The 17,776-nt window shown below is 37.0% G+C and overlaps 1 protein-coding gene across 1 annotated transcript; it reads right to left on the bottom strand.

Moving 5' to 3' along the window:
- Positions 1–96: 96 nt before the first annotated feature.
- Positions 97–17,773, bottom strand: WDR75 (WD repeat domain 75; the record flags this gene model as incomplete). The annotated part of the gene is made up of 20 exons (XM_009582807.1): positions 97–459; positions 2,501–2,592; positions 2,673–2,813; positions 3,894–3,953; positions 4,536–4,705; positions 5,295–5,390; positions 5,814–5,908; positions 7,814–7,997; positions 10,152–10,315; positions 11,165–11,337; positions 11,807–11,922; positions 12,012–12,071; positions 12,406–12,564; positions 13,429–13,517; positions 14,103–14,219; positions 14,781–14,851; positions 15,165–15,289; positions 16,037–16,130; positions 16,807–16,872; positions 17,741–17,773. Coding segments are annotated over 20 exons (2,313 nt in total), but the record flags the coding sequence as incomplete, so codon positions are not given.
- Between the last annotated feature and the right edge of the window lie 3 nt (positions 17,774–17,776).

Genomic DNA, 17,776 nt, shown 5'->3' with positions numbered 1-17,776 from the left:
ATTAGTCTTTCAAATACATTTGCAAGGGGAAAAAAACCCCACAGGTTAAATATTTTCTAAGGTCACAGAGAATCAGTAGTAAACTAGGAACAGAACCAGCTTTTCAAAATTTTAATCCCTCCCCCCAGTTCTACTTTCCTATGGAAATAGAGGCTGCTAAAATTTATGGCCAAAGGACTTGAAATATTTTTTTGAAGAATATTTAATCCACAAAGCTTCATCTTACAGTATAAAACCCACAAGATGTCTGTTTAGAAAGCTGATACCCAACTATAGTCCATTTTTCTTATTTTTCGTAGCTCTTTTTCCTGGGATTTAGACAGTTTACATGTCATCTCTCCTAATAATTCCATAGGACTTGTATCTTCATGTTCCATTTCAGTAATATCTCTTTCCTCATCTGAATCATCCTCTGTTTTTTCACTTTCCATTTCTACTTCATCAGCAACTTCTTCAGCACTGTAAGACGACGATGATTGGAAACAACCCAATTAATGAAATTAATGGGTACTTTCACATACTGTAGTATCACATACTATAGGAGAGAGGTAAGTTATCATGCAAATAAAAAAAAAAAATCTGATGTTTAGTTATCTCAGGCTACTTACAAACTACTATACTTCTCTTGCCATCTCAGTTACTAGCCATTTTTCAAATAGCTGTCCTCTGTTTTAAGTAAACTTAACAAACAAAATATTCTTCTTTCTCCAAATATAATACATAATGTCAGAACAGGGAGATTAGCATTATGTAAAAGGTTATAATCTCACACTCCTACAGGATTAGAAACATCAGATACGCTGGTAGATGAGACAATGTTCAAGAAGACCATTCTTTTCTTTCAAATCTGAAAGAGGTCACTTAGTCTTAAAAATTGCTACAATACCTAGAGTGTTACTAGAAAAGAAAAAAAAGTTGGTGGTGTTTTTTTTTTTTTTTTTTAAACATAGGGGGTGCTTAAAGTGGCTGCTCCCTTCTGACTTCGAGAGTTAAACTTGTGCTGAAGTAGAAAGCATATTTCCAAAGAATTATACAGAACAGTTACCATTTACAATGTGGTAATTAATAGTGTTAATTCAAATGTCTGTTGTATAAATATTTTGGATTTCATTAGGAATGACCTGCATGGCAGAACAGTACTGGTGTCCTAAAAATCATCTGTTCAAATACAAACTATTTATCACTCACAAAATGTAAATGGTAAAACGTGTATAATACATTAATATACTGCCAAGGAAAACAACAAAAAAAATCTATACATTGATATATTCTCGTCATTCTTCAAGAGCCCAATCCTACAGCCCTTATATGTAACTTTAAATGCACAGTCATACTAATTACCAGTGTCAAAGTACAAGCTCTGCGTCTGCAAATATTTACACAGCCCACTGAACTCCCTAATTCTTCAGTACTGAAACTACATGCAAGTTTCTATACATTCCTTGTATTAGATTTTTGCCAGTGTTTTGCTGATGTGGCAAAAAGACTTCTACTTATGTCATCCAGTAAGAAAGCTAGCCATACTGGCCAACGCAACATAGCAGAACTGCTGTTACGGCAGAATACAATCCACATACAAAAACTACTCAAACTGGTATTTTTCTCTGGGTAAACCCTGGCAGTGTCAACTATCCCCTCATTGGTCTTTGCAAATTCAGAATAGTAGCTGATACCAGTGACACATTTTCATCTCTGGCTTGGTAGAGTTTCATACAACATTTTAAAGAATAGATTGCACAAAAAATGCAAGCATTTAATTGGCTTCAGTGTAAGTGACAAGATATTAATCCTAATGCAAGACTACAGTCATAACCCCTGTGCCTGCATTCATTTTCTAGAAGCATACACTAATCTCAGAGGAGCAAGCTACAATACATTTTAAGTACCTATCAAACTACTCTATTAAATTGGGATCAATGCATTGTAAGACAAGCTTAGCTAACTGTGTTCACAGTGTACACTCATATTTTGTAGCTTAATTAGGAATGAAATTTGAGTCCTAAACAAACTGTTAAGATTAAGCCTAAGGACTAACTTCTTGATGTATCTAGAAATCTAAACCAAGAATTATGCAGGAAGTCATCATAATATCAAATAAAGTTGAGAATTTGATGTTTATCCATCAAATATGGGTGTTTATCCATCCACTAAATTTGATGTTTATCCATCCACTAAAAACATTAAATCCCTGGAATAAAGTTAAATTCATGAAGAACATTTGAGTACCAAAGGCAACATTTTGCATAGGAGCACATTATGCCAAACAACATATGCAAAAATAACAGCAACAAAAGAGCCAATAGACTAAACAGCCAGCCTGCATATCTCCCAAAACCCGAGTTGTTTTAAAAAAAAATGTTGCCACAATAAAGTGTTCTACTAACTTATGTCAATAAAAGAATGAAGAGTGTTGGAAAACTGCTTTTACACTTTAAACAAAGATGTACATAATTTAAAATAGCTTCCATAACTAAGGAAGAGTTCTTCAATTTTTCCTTACCTTTTGTTCTCTTTGGAGATGAGCAATGAATTAATAAATATAGGACAGAGGAAGGAAGCAGATGGCAAAACATGTGCTGGAGTGTGCAAAAGCTGAAAAGATAAAAAAGAAGCTTTAGGAAAGCTTTTGTTTGTCATGATTTTGTTTGTACACTCACTGTAATTACTCCTACCTCTTTGACAGCAGGTGAATCTTGCTCGTGCTTATTACAAACTAGTTTTCCAAGGTCTACATCCTCTTGTAATTGCTGACGTCTGTGCTTTCCCAACAGTAAGCTAAATGGGGTCACAGGAAGACTTTCTTCTACTGCCAGCTTGAAAAAGATGAAAATTTTAAGTAGAATTTTAGTGTCACAAATCTAAGTTCAATCTCATTTTGAGTTACCAAAATTGAGAATCAACCTAGGTGACAAAAGTCTACACTCAAATTTAACTCTTTGTACTCATTCTCTGTCAGGCATCCTGAGAGAGTCCGACACAGAGGTAATAAAACTCTCCAGGATCTGGATCTGAATTCAAGAACACCAGATTTTAGTTGGTTGATGTACCAATTAACTTCCACATACGGAAGTTGGTGCATGTGCCAGAAAAACTAAGTATGACTTTCAGATTCCACTTATGACTAAAAGATCATTTATATCCCAGCATCATCTGCCGAGTGATTTAATTATGTAACTGGAAGCAAAACATGGTAACTTCAATATACCTTAATCTGAGTACCAAATTATTCCCCCACGCTCCAAAGAAACTGATTGCTTATAACCACATTCCCATTGGATTTTGTATTAGAAAGATACTAACTTCTATTTTGATCTATTTTATCTAACCAACCAAATCAATCAAGTGCTACTGTTTTATTCTGTTTAGTGGGTATGAAACGCTTCTTCAACATGAGTTTAAAAGATTGAATTTCCCAGACTACTTCTCCACACAAGTACATACTGGAATGTAATTCTGAAATTCATTCTCACTGGTAAGTCACAATTGACTGACAACTGTTCATCTTCACCAGAAAGTGCAGTTCAGGCCACACTCAAGGTTTCAAGTGTTAAAGAAACCCAGATAAGGAAAAAGCTTATTCAAATTTCAAGTGGTTTTGCTTCATTTGTGTAACCTGAGTCCTTTTAGAAAAGTATCATTTTTTTTGTTCAGGGGAAATGACAAAAGGAGGGAGTAGCTTACTAATACTTCTTTTTTTAAAGGTTTTTACAAAGAGCAATTCTGTCAAAAAACAAGCAAATACAGATTACTGCCCCTTCAGCTAAGTGCCTATGACTCCATCTAAGGATCTGGTGTGCATTTTCATGACAGAAGGGAATTTGAATCTGACAAACTGAACACCAACAGAATTTTGAACTGCTCTGTACATCTCTGTCAGAATTTCTAAGAGGTACCTGTTTGCTTGATGGTGTAAGCCTTTCTTCTAGAGACTTCATGCTAAGCGTCATTAGCTCCTAAAATACAGAACGATGTGGCAGAGTTATGGTATGTGGAACTTGCTTTCCGTATTTCCATACCTTGCCTACAGAAGCTTCCGACTGGCCCAAAAGCTCTTGTCAGTCAAGTGGAAGAGGCAAACACATCTCTTCCCCTTTATTTTATAAAAAAATTGAAAGGAAGCGGGAATGGACCTAGAGGGTCTATATAGACTTTTTGGGAAAACAAACGAAAAACCCACCCACCCACATATTACAGGGAAAACTGAGTATCATATAAAACATTTGGATAATCAGCAGTAATACAGCTTCTAGGTGGTTAAGTTAAACAGCATAGGCAATGTTCCCAAATTATCTACTTTCTTGTATGAATGAAACAGCAGAAACTATCAGCAGTACAAAACGAGTAAATAATCAAGTTTGAACTTAAGCTGTTTTGGCAGTTGAAAGCTTTTAATAAAGAACAAAGCATGGCTTACGCTGCCTTGAAATCACAAAAAGAAACTCTTACACTCAACAGCAGAACTCTGAATTTGTATCAATCCACATTCAGGAAAATACTTTTTCCCCAGGAACCACCTGCCAATCACTATTTCTTACTTGCGTATCCGTAAGAAAAAATAGTTGGGATCTTCTTAGCCAAAGGTATTTTTCTGAGCCAATCGTTTCAGGTTCGTCTCTTGGAACAAAGGCAGCAAGCTGGATCTTTTCTTTACAAAGGTTCCTCTGGATATAGATTGGCCGTGGCTCATTTGGTTTAAACACAAACACTGCAAAACCAAGAATGTCTTCTCTTTAGATCGTTAAATCCTTACCTTCCTGGATAGCTGTCAAAGCCCTGTGTATCATAGCCAGTAAGGGCTGGACAGGATTGCCTTTAAGCACCAGTCTGCAGGAATTATAATTGGATAACCTTACTGCATAATAGAAGACACCTTTCACAGTATTCCAAGCCAGAGAACATACTTGGAAATTAACTTTTCAGTAGAACAGTAGCTCTAGGAAGAGTAATCGTAACTTATAGTCAAAGCTCTAAAACGTAGCTGTACAGTTCAACCACAGTTTTGCATTTACAGGAGAGGGTCAAGAACATTCAAGACCCTCACCTGGAGAACACAGTTAATCCTGTGCTATATCCTGTACCGCAAACTACCTGTTGGAAGAAAAGATGAGGAACCAACATGCTTTACTTGACTGCTGCTGTCAGACATTGCTCAGCTTTCCACAGGTGCAAACAGACTCAAGTCTGTCTTACGGCTTTCATGGGGCTGAATTCTAAGAAAACCTTTTCTACAAATTATGCTTTCACAGTTTTAAATTCCACTGACTTTTACTTGTCAAAGAAGCCTTTGTACTTACAGCTGGACTCTTTTGAAAGCCATGAGACAGCAGCAATATGTTCTGAAAGGGGATCAGGTTGCAGAACTAAGACGTTGAGGTGGGCACTCCATTCCACTGAAAAGCAAACACAAGCAACAGCCAGACATGAGAAGACGGCATTCAGTTCTATCCCATTACTTTGCCAAACAGAAGGTCAAATGGGAATGACAAGCAGGGCCTTAACCTCTGGAAGAGGCATGCAACTTCACCTATTCCCAGATGAATAGAAATACACAGGTATTATCAACAACTTCTACAAATGCAGGAAATACTATCTGTTACTGTGTTATCAATCATCTAACTTAGAATTTACTATGCACATAAAGCACATGCACGCTGGACAGCATACTATCTTGACTGAGGTATGAAAATCATTATATTTCCACAGGACATTTTGTAGTGGATCAATCTGGATTCAAACTAGAATTATTTTAAAGTTTCACAGTAAATTCAACTGTTAAATGTTACCACTCCAGCATACATTTAAGCTGATCTTACATGCACAACTGAGCAGGTTCCAGCAACACAGAAAGCCATAATCAGTGGCACCAATAAGGTACTTGGAACATGTTAGTCTCCCAAAGCAGATGTTCCTACAGAAGTAAAGAGTCAAAACAAGTTAATGACCTTCAGATTTCATCTTTGCTTCTCTCTGTTGTAATAATTCACAAGTCACAGAAACATTCAGTTAAGATTTAGTTCTTATATTTAAATCAGGAGAAGTTTGCTTTCTGCTTTCACCTCTAGTGGCATGAAACTTCACACACAACAACCAGACAGGTCTGGGAGATTTAAGAGTATACATAAATCTGTAAGGATTACATGTTCCTACAACATTCTGATTTCAAGGAGTGATTTTAAGCTTTTAAATAAGTTACAAACCCATAAGTACTAGTAAGTGTTCACACTGGGACTGGAAAATAAATTCCGTTTCTAAAGAATTCCTACTATTGCTCTAAGCACTAGAAAGAGGAGTAGTAAAAAAAAAAAAAATTATTCTTACAGGCTGTTCCAATTGAAAGAAGCATGTGATTTGTTTTCACTTACTTTAATTTCTCATTCTCTTGTTTAAGAATAATAGAACAGCCTTTTGATTTCCAATGCTATAGAACATTTTCAAAAAAGCTAATAAGGGATGGGATTTCTATATTAAAATATAGCCCTTTGATATTATGTAATTAATACAGTCATTCAATATAGTCCTAGTGTAATTTATTTCCTTTTAATATAGCACATAGTAAGGGCTACAAAAGGAGCAGCTGCCTGGGAAAAGCTTGCCACTGTGCCAAGCTGCCAAGAGAAGTCTTCTCCACAGATACAGTAAAGACATGGCTGACATGCCTCCCACGATTTTCCTGCAGACCAGTTTTACAATCATGTTTCTCGATTTCTAATCTTAGAGGACCAGTATAAATAAAACAGACTTGATCACACAAAAGAAAAGCTTACAAACATACACACAAATACATGGAAGCGAGAAATCTCTGTATCTTTCTATGATTCTTTAAGTCAGAGTCTTTAAAACATTGTGACCACGCAATGTTTTGCTTTCCATTTTAGGTGTTTCCTGGAAGTGGGTATATGAAGTACCTCTAACATTACTGCAGTAATGACTTTGAGAAGCAAGTTTAAGAAGCAGTTAGATAAACCTTAGCACTGAAAGAGAATGCTACAGTAGGTTTGTAGCATCTTCCTATTTCAGAAATTGTTTAGATACTGAGATCTAGCACAGAGATTAAGTAGATGAACCAGTGAGGTCACCTATTGCCCTATTTTCCAAGATTATCATGAGAAAAATGATACTTTACCTGGATGAGAAACTGCTGTATATTTGCACAGTCCAGGAAGTTCAATATTAAGGCTGTCCTATTCTTTGAGTCTCTATATCTTTTATCTCTACCATCGACCTATGCCATTCCTCATTAACCTTACACAACAGAAAAGTATCTAGACCTTCAGGATGTCTTTTATCATGACAGCACAAAACGAAGCATGCTGGGATAGTCTGCCAGGCAAATATGGATTTTCCAACAGAGGCCAGCAAGGATCAAGATACGTATTTTATAATGCAGATAGTAAGGTCAGTATGGCTTTATGGTTTATTGATATAATTTCTATTTGTATGCATGCGTACATGAATAAAGGACAAACTACTTCTATTTATACTTTTTCAGTACTTTGATTCATCCCTAGATTAATGGGGAAAAAGAGAAGGACTATTAACACACTACTGTGTGCCCAATGATAAATATTTGAGTATGGGAGGTACAGGAGTCATAAGCAAGGAAGAAGATGAAACTGCAAAGCTTGATCTTATTATTTTTAACAGTAAGTTACCAGCCAGCTAGAAGCCATTTTAGAGTCTTTTCTATATACGAACTTCAGACCGTTAAATTCAATTTTATATGAACATAGAGAAGATCTTAGACTACCTATGAAGTGATTCTTTCTGTTCCAAGAGTTCAAGACAGACATAAAAAGCCAGATGAAAAACATACCTTATTTTTCCAGGTGGATGGCAAAACGTGCACTTAAGATCCCAAGTAACTGAATCCCATACAGTGACAGTTTCTTCAAAGCTAACAGCAAGCAAAGAGCCATCTTCTGAGAAACAGCAGTTAGTAGCTTGGTAGTTGTGGTAGCTGCCTACAAAGTCACAGCTCCAGCTCACACTTTGCTGTGCTGCATTGAATAAACAAGCTAGTTAATTCAAGTCTATACATGAAGAAAGAAGAATTCAAGTATTAGGGCTGCAAAATAGGCTCAAGAGCAAGAGAGTTTTGTTTCAGAAGACCTACATTTTTAAAAGGTACAGAGAATCTGTCCTGTTCTAGTACAAGAAGCATCTAGTAGGTTTTCCATTTGTCCTCAGTTTTGCATCTGAACAGCGAATCCCAAGACTGACATGGTACAATATTCATGTTTACTTTGCCAACTATGTTAAGCATGCTCTCAAATAGGCAGATGTTAGATAACAGAAAAAAGATACTGAAGTAGATTCAACATTCAGTGTTCTGTTCTTTTAAAACTGTAGCAAGAACATGAGCATTACCAAAAATTTGAATACAGGTTGCATTTGAGTCCAACAAAGCTCATGGTTCATCTACATAAAGTCTGAGGATCACAAAGTGACCCATCAGCATGCGTCCTTGCCTTGGTCAACCTGCCAGTGCATTCAGTTGGGATACCCTTCCCATCGTTGATAATTGCCACAAAATAAACAGAAGCAAAGTGATGTACTTACCACATAACATACATTTTCCAGTATAAAAAAATTCATACAGCATGCTTTTGAAACATATGAGTAGGATGAGGAAAGAAAGGAAAATAAGTTCACCCTATGCTAAGATATCCTCTATATAATGGCTACGAGTTGATGATTAAAAGAGCTGCCTGTAAAAAACAGCCAGAAACAATTCACTACTTTAAACTGCATGGCACCATCTAGAGGCACAGCGAGAGATCTGCTGCAAATAAAAACATGCCAGAGTGTATTCTGCATATAAACTAATTAGTTTGTTAATATTCGCTGCACAGAAGCCAGCATGTTGAGTGCTTCTACCTGAGCATTCCTACCCTGCTGCCCCTGGGCAAATACACCACAAAAGTCAGCACTAATTTGTACTTCTACACATACCATGAAACAGAACTCTGTATAGTCACTTAAAAAACAAACAAAAAGATACACACAAAAAAACCCTGATAAGGCCAGTCAGCAGATACAAAACTATCTTCTTGAAGGAAACAGACCCCATTAGGTTTCATCCCCAGCCCACACTGTACTCAAGATCAAAGTATCTGCTCATTAAGTTAAGACACAATCTAGGCTTAGAATAATTTACAATCAAAAAAGTAAATATATGCATAAATCCTAGTAAATGAAAACAAGCTTTTGTTTTCCTTCTCATGAGCAGCCACTGTTGAGGAACAAACAGCTTCAAAAGAGAAAGTTTGCCAAATGGAAACCTCAGTAGTTGGAAAGTACTTTTGAACATGTCCTCACCTGCCCATGAAAACACAAACGTGTTACTAAACTGCAAGTAGTTCAGCAAGACCACTACCACATCTATTTGGGAACATGAAAAGATAAGACACCCAAGTGGCAGGAAAGTTCCAGCTCACTTAAGTGTGCCTGGCACCGTAATAACATTTAAGTAAAAAGAAATTAGGAAGTGGGAAATCTTTTGTATTTCGCATCCAAAGGCATATAGGGTAATACACATCCCTCAGATGTTCTGTTTGAAACAAGTGAACATCAGCATGCATTTTGAGAGGTGAAATTTGGTTACTTAAGTATCTTGGAAGTGGATCCTAAATATCCATTCTAGGATGTTCAAATATCTAACGGGAAGGAAGGATGTTCAAAAAATGAACTCTGAAGTGGTGGAGCTGCAGAATGGCAAAGTGCTATTATTTTACACTAAGTCGACTAAAACAGTATAACACATTTCTGCATCCTGCTCCCTTGAGCAGAAGTCTCAAATAAAAAGACTACCCATAGGAATGACAAAAATCCATTTTCCCAGCATGGAAAAATCATTACCACAAACAATCCTTTAAACAAATCAACACAGGCTGCCATTCCATTCTGCAGCAGGCTCGGCAAGGTCTTTGCTATTTCAGGAACCTCTGTATCAGTCCATAATACTGCAAAACTATGAGAGAACTCCATCACAGGGGATGCTCAGGAGAACACAATACTCCATGCAACAGCAGAAATAGGTAAATGCATGGGACTCGAGGGCCTAGTTCTGAAAGGATGAAGTTAGGATCAGGATTTCTACAGCATGTTACAAGGTAGCAAGTAAGAGTAAGTTATGTTTTGACCACACTTACCCTCCGGATCAGTGTCTTCTACCATCACCCAGACTTTAAACACACAATCTCTGCCAGCTGTTACCAATATCAGAGAGTCATCTTCCAATTCATCCATATCACGAAAGCACATGTCTGTTATGTGGTCCTCATGGGGCATATTTATTCTAGTATTCAGTTTAAAGCTATAGGAAAAGAAAACAGAAGCTTGCCATTTTATTTCATTTTGAACTTGTGGAAGATTTCAGTCTAAGATGATTCTGGAAGGGGCAAGGAGAAGAAGAATCAAAGAAACTTCTGTCTAATTACATAGCTAAATGGTATCGCATTTACAAATCTGATTTCCCTAATCACTTCCACACAGCAAGAGAGATTGTAGCCCAGCACTGAGAAAGGACTAGCACTAAGCAAGCATCACTCAAATATTCAGCCTGAACTCTGGGGAGTGTTTCCAGTATTTAGACAACCAGTCACATAGCTACTACACAGATCAGCTTTATTTTGCTTTGTTCCTTCTTTAAGAAAATAAGAATTTATAGGCAAATATAATTTTTTTTTTTGTTTGGTTAAGTAAGAAAATCAGGGAAAGTATATGAACCAGATGCATATGTTAGCTAAAGGAAAAAAAAAAAAACCACAATAAAGTAATAATCTTCTGTATCCTAGAAGGACTAATCAATTAATGATGGATTAGACAGAGGTGGGGAAAACTGAACAAGCTATAGAACCATTCCATCAAGTCCATGATTTTTAATACCAAGTAAATATGTGAATTTAAGTCCCATGGTTAAAATAGCCTGTCTGATTACTATAAGTAAATTAGATTCAGAGCAATTATTTCCAATCTGTATTTACTTCAACTCTGTGCATTGTTTCAGATGTGTGTAGCATGCACGGTAAACTCCCCTAGGGTCTTCCCTAGAATTTTATTAGTTGATCTGGAAAAACTCTGCCTTTGCAAGACAAAGCCTGTATAGATATTTGTGTGATACTTTAGATTTTGACACCTAGAAGGCCAGCTCTATTATGATTACCTTTGTGTTTCTTCATCATAGAACCACAGCTTCAACTGTAACTCAGGGTCAGTTACTTCTTCTCTCTCTTCTACTGTTGCTAACCACTTGCCTTGTGCACTAAACGCAACTTTTACCAAGTCAGCTTGATTTAAACCTGCCTGATGAATGTATTGTCGTTGCACAATATCCAACTGCAAAACAACAATACCAAAATTAAATTTCAAAATTCAAGTGTAGATTTAGAGATATCATTCATAAAACCATGGAGAAAGGACGTTCCAAATGCACTGATTAGAACTGACTGGGCTGTGGCATTATAAAAACACGGAGAAAGCATAATTAGAGCATGTACATCCCACAATAATGCTAGAAAGAAGAAGGAAAAAAAAAAACCCACAGCATTTTAGAGGGATTTTACCTAGAAATTTTTGACATTTAACAGGAACAGCACACTGTTTTGAAGTATGTATTCAACTGTTAACATTTAGGTATGCTTAACAAGTAAGACAAGTTTGCAACAAAGCTGAGAACATCTCAGCTTAGAATCCAGTGTCACGGCTTTTTTCCCTGTTTGCTATATTAAGTCTTAAAAAAAGTTCTAATGCATAACTTACTTGATTGAATAAGTTAAAAGTTTTAGTACAAGCCCATCCAACTTACACTGAACAGCTGTTGGTCACTTTGGAGACAATAGAACTGCAAGTGGCCAGGCTCTCCATTCAGAACCAAAGCTTTGGTTCTAGGATCAACCACTAGACCAGTCTTGACATGCGTACCTGGAAACAAAAATAAGATGATAAATGACCCAAGATGGGAAATGACATATTCTGCCCTCTAAGCGGAAGATAAATTTTGTTGCACTTACTTTTGATTAGCCCTTGAATACTTTTGGAGAATCTTAGGTTGCTGTTGATTATTGTAATTCCTGAAAGGAAAAGCAGATAAAGTCTTTCAAAAGGCTTCTGTGACGTAATGGTGGGGAAGGGACCTTGACGAACTGTACTTAATCCTATAAACCTATCTTTTCTCAATTTATGACACCCCTACATCAAGGTGGAAAGCCAAGTTACAGCAGTTGTCAAGCAAATTCACAGAACTGATGAAAGAGCAAAAGATCACTTCAAGCACCTGTTCTTTCAGATCAATATTGAACTTTCAAGTAGTATCTAGTTAATTCATCTGAAATAAACACAATAAAACTCATACAGATTTGCATTCCATTTTGTATTAAGCGATACTTAAAATATATTTTGGCTTACTGTTGTCTGTATGCAAGGTGCAACACAGCGCGCCATCAGATGACATAGAGATGTACTCAATAGCAGATCCCAAACGAGGGAGGAAATCCTTCTGACAGTCTGATTCGTTGTGCCACAGAACTAGAACAGATTCAACTCCACCACTCAGCAAGCTGGTTCCTTTTCCAGTAATAAAAATGCAGTTATAGGTTTGGGTTTAAAAAAAACCAAAAACAAAACAAAAAACAAACACCAAAAAACAAAACAAACCATCAGCATACATGTTTATGATGACAGACAATCATACGTTTCTCAAAAACCTTTCTTAAACTGCCACATACAAAGCAGTTAGTCCTCATATCTAGCCTGGGCAATACACATAGATATATTTCTCATTATCCCATGTTAAATTGCTAGAGAAACTTGGATTAAGTAACAAGAATTTATGCCTACAGTAAAATTTAAACAATGCTCTGGGAGTAGTAGATCCCATTACTTTCTGAATCAGCTGAGTATTTGTGTTAGAATATAGCTGAACTGTTCTCCTCGTATCAGAAGTACTTTGCAGTAAGAAATATCCTAAGGAGAATAGTTCAGATCACACAATTCAGATAAAAGTTAACTGTATTTTTGCCACTAGGTTTGAGCTCAGACAAGACTGGCTTGTTTTATTTGGATGCAAGTAAGACTCTGCAAGAACTCATCACTATTACTGATGAAAAGCCGGGTGGGGGGGGCGGGAGAGTGAAGGTGGGGGAAAAGAGGTAAGAGGAGGGGTTAGATATTACATTTTACCACAGAAGGTAATATTTGACATTATGAATGCCAATCAAAATATATGAAAAAATAACAACTGCTTCCATTTGTATTTCAGATCCTTCCTGGACATATTTAAAATTGTAAAAATTAATTTGTTAATAAGTGGACAAACGTGAACTTCTATTGATTTTTCCCTTCCCGCTGCAACTCTTCAAATTTGAAAGGTTTTTTGTTTGTTTTGATGTTTTTTTGGGCGGTTTTGGTTTTTTTTTTTTTTTAACTCACCCTCTATAGAAAAAGCTAGATCCATAACGGTATCATGATGCCAGTGCAGTGTGGAAAATGTGTACTCTTTTTTGTGGTAGAAATTCCTCCTATGTGGGGAGGAATAGAACAGTTATTTAAGCACAACATCAACAACAGAGCAAACGAAAGGAAATATTGAATTGAATCAAGTATACCATCCTCTCCTCTAACTTTTAGACTAGTTTCTTGTATGCTCAAGTGATGCAAAGGGAGGGAAGGAACCACGCTAGCCCATTTTCAGCACCTTCCTGGTGCACACTGCGCATCTTAGACATACTGAGCAACTCAGCGCTGCAGAGCAACTTGGCAAGCATATTGTTCTTAACCACGCAATACCACTAGTGTGCTCTCCCTAGGACTCTACTTGCCCATACGGAGTTATTTCAGCTGCTCCTGCATTACTTTTTTCAAATACAGTTTAGTTTCATGGAGCATAGCTTAATAGGAATATTTTCCCATTTGATGTTAAACTGAAGCTGTACCCTGAAGTCAATGTCAGTACTGCAGGTTCGCAGGGCTTGCCATTCTTTGCTTGTTATGACTTCCGAAAATGGCAATGCTAAGGATAAATTAGACTGCTTTGCTCAGGTTTCACTTAATTCCTATGGTCACGTCAGTTGATGGGGTACACAGCTGAATCAAAATGCGCATACCAGAGGCGAATCTTTCCATCAGCATGGCCAGTTGCAATACAATCCTCCACAGGATGGCATGCTATGCAAGTGAAGTGATTGTTTCCACTTTTTTTCTTCATTGCACTTACGGAAAACCTTCAAGAGTTAAGAAAGTAACTTTAATTATGAGTTGTTCTATTTTTTTTTTTAAACAAAGCTTCAAAAGGATCAGCTAATGCACATACAAATAATTCTGACTAGCAAAATTAAACATCTCCAAGTTGTTACAGTTACATGCACTCTCCAAAAAATAATGACAGACTTATTTTTCCCTTTATTTCATTAGTTCTTTGCCTTGAATCAAGCTGGAAGATTTTCTCTTCTTTCTCTCTCTCTCTCTTTCTTTTTCTGCTCCTCCTTCCTCCCCTTGCCCCTGTTTTGGCCCTGACCAAACTTTGTCACTTGTTTCAGTCCAGCATCAGCCTATGCATTTATCTGAAAAAAATACATGCCTGAGCTGAAATGATAAGCCACCAATGCCACTGCAGCACCTCACTGTCTGCCTCTACGGGAAGCTTCTTATATAGTGACGACATCCCCTCCAGCATAAAATCAAATGGTTGCTGGCAAATATAAAATAATGTGTGCACACATCACCAGTTAACAAACAATTATGATATATCGGACTGAATCAATACCTGACATTTTCATTCTTACCTGTTCAACTGTTTCTGTTTAAAAAAATAAACTTGGAGATTAACCTCCTTCACTGATGCCACATATTCACCCTGTTATAGTAAAACAACAACTTAGGACATACAGATTATGTTCTTACACATGAAAGGAAAAAAAAAAAAAATCATGTTTCACTACAAAGTACTTAAATTGGAGGTAACATGTAAGCTGATGTTAAGTCAGTATCTTCCTATTATAATTGTTCTTTTTTTTTTTTTTTAATAAAAGACAGCATAGGTCTTACACAGATGCATTTAACTTCAGTTTTGTTTCATGCTGCTGTGCTTGCAGAAAGCATAAACAGCATATAGTTCATTTGAGAGGAAAAAAAAAAAAAGAAGAGAAAACCCCAAAAGATGAATATACTTCTCTTCCAAATGCAATACGCTTCGGTGATGCATCCACACCATCCAAAACCACCGACAATTCCTTAGCTTCCAAATCTTGGCCTGCTGCTTTTGTCAGCTTAACTGAGACCAGCTGGAATGTATCTGACCAAAGAAAAATCTGTTATCAAAAGGCTTTTATGAGCAAGTTTATGTACACCCCTTACAAAGGAGATTTACACCCCTTCTACCTCAGAACTAACATGTTAGTACCTTCCAATATTTTTTGTAAGTTCGAAAAAGTTTGTAATACCTTTCAAAAAATAATTGTTTCAGATATTTTGATTCAAACAATAGTATTGAAGATTGAGGACTAGATAGCAGATACCAGTCCAAGTGTAAGCAGAAATCAAGCAAAGTTGCATAGTATTTGCTCTTGCTCTGAAGTGACATTTGTAGCAATATAGTGAGAGTAAGGTCAAGCTATATTTATATTTATTTCAGACAAAATTCTAGGAAAAAATATCCAGGTATGCTGTTAAATAGGAGAAGTCTATTTATGTTAATACTGCTTAAGGTAGAAGAGCAGTCTCAAGTACTGTGGCATACCCTATTTCATGGTAAGCACTGCTTAAAGATTTATTGCATCTACAACATCAGATACATGCAGTATATGCTTCAAAAGTGAAGATAAGCACTCTTCTAGACAAATATTAAAAAAATAGATGTCATAGAATGAAAACAGAAAAAAGGTAGGAAATGCAGGACTGCAGACATCTGTCACAGGGTTTAAGAAATATTTTCAAAATTAATATATTAAAGCACGTTCTTGCAGCATACCATTCACTGACATGACGGTAGCTTAGACATAGAATGACTTAGACAACAAGGATGATGCTAATCATACTGTACCTCTTTCACCACTCTTTGGAATTACAACAAACACCGAGTCCTCAGAACTAGCAAGTGCATACAGTGCCAGAAGTTTGGATCCTACAGTGAAAGTCTGAAGAAAAATAAGAGGAGGTCAACAATTATTACACTTGTGCGTATGGTTTTCAACAGTGAGTAATGCTAAGTTTTTACAATAAGGAAAACACACGTGCTTTAAAGAAACGTTGATGTATTAATTAAAATTCTCAATTCCAAGACAAATAAAAAGACCTTTATTCTATCAAGGACTAATACAAATGTTAAAACAGTACTAATAAAATAAGAGACATCAGATTTACTGAAAAACCTGAAGGTACCCTACTCTGAATACAAAGCAGAAGGCCCACCTATAGGGAAGTGCCTCTATTTAGCCAAAACCAGGAGCAACAGGACAGTTAGCAGCCCACATTTTCAAGCCATCGTATCAATTCCTATTGGCATATCACAAACTGCAGTACACCCCCTAAGAGCTACACCGAACTCTGAACTGCAGCAAGTAGCAACGTTAGTATGTCAGTACATGTCCCATCTTTTTCCCAAAACGATTCTGCATCACCATGAATTTCACATCAATTGCCACATTCTATTACTGCCATAAAGAGATGGCTTTCAGGCTGTGTTAATGGCAGAACAACATGTCTTGGACTGATTTGTGACCATTTGTAGTAATAGCTACAGAAATCCTTATTCTGCTACCAATGGGCCAAGAATAATTTTGACAAGTGCTCAACAGGAATAATTCAACATACTTTAATGGGAATCCCATCCATGAAGTCCCACAGTTTAATGGTGCCATCAACAGAGGAAGAATATAGCTGACGGTGGGAAAAAAAAAAAGTTAAAGTAATATATCAAAGCCAGCTTTTACATAAAATCACAGCTTAAAAGTTCAAGGACTGATCAATGGAACTGCGATTCCAAGTGGCTGCATCATCAAAAATACAGGACACAGACCAGCTCTGTGCTGCCTTCAAACAAAGTGCAATGAAAATGCAACACTATTACTCTGGTTTGAAATATACATTTCACAAAAGAAGCAACAGGTATTTGTGTTTAAACGCTTGAGACTAACAGACTATGCACAGATATCCATTATGTGAATATCTGCATCAGACTTTGCATAGATAATACGCAGATGCAGTCCACCTTGGCAAATAATTCTTGTTTATATATAGGCACCAGAAAAAAACCCAAGCAAACGGAGAGCCAGAGCAGGAGCAGCAGTGAACAGGGAAGGCAGGCTGCCAGTAGACAGACAGCCACTGGGCAATTGCAGGGATTTAGTCAAATCTGCATCTGTATCAGCAGATAGAGAGGGGCAAACACCAACCACAGTAAGTGTTGCTGATTTTCTCACATGCTTCTTTTTTGCCTTCAATAATTAAAAAAAAAAAAAAAGGAAATATTGCTGATATTTCTATTTTGCTGTCATTCCATTCAATGAGTGTAATTCACATGATGTTTCACAATTTTTTTTTTTGTAGAAAACAGATATAGCGTTTACTCTTCTAGGCAGATTTCAGAGAAACATTAGCTCGACAATGCTATAATCGCTTCCCGCTCGTTCTCAAATTCCAGCCAGCCCCCAAACACCCGGGTCAGCCCCCACAGAAGCACGTAAGCTCGGCCGAGGGGGCAGGAGCAGCCCCAGCACCCCCCACACCCAGACCTTCCCCCCCAGACCTGCATGTGGTTGTGGGGGTTGAGCTGGATGCCCGT

This window comes from Fulmarus glacialis, unplaced genomic scaffold (genome assembly GCF_000690835.1).
Source record: "Fulmarus glacialis isolate BGI_N327 unplaced genomic scaffold, ASM69083v1 scaffold14468, whole genome shotgun sequence".
NCBI classification, from domain to species: domain Eukaryota; kingdom Metazoa; phylum Chordata; class Aves; order Procellariiformes; family Procellariidae; genus Fulmarus; species Fulmarus glacialis.
This window is presented reverse-complemented; position numbering and strand designations above follow the sequence as displayed.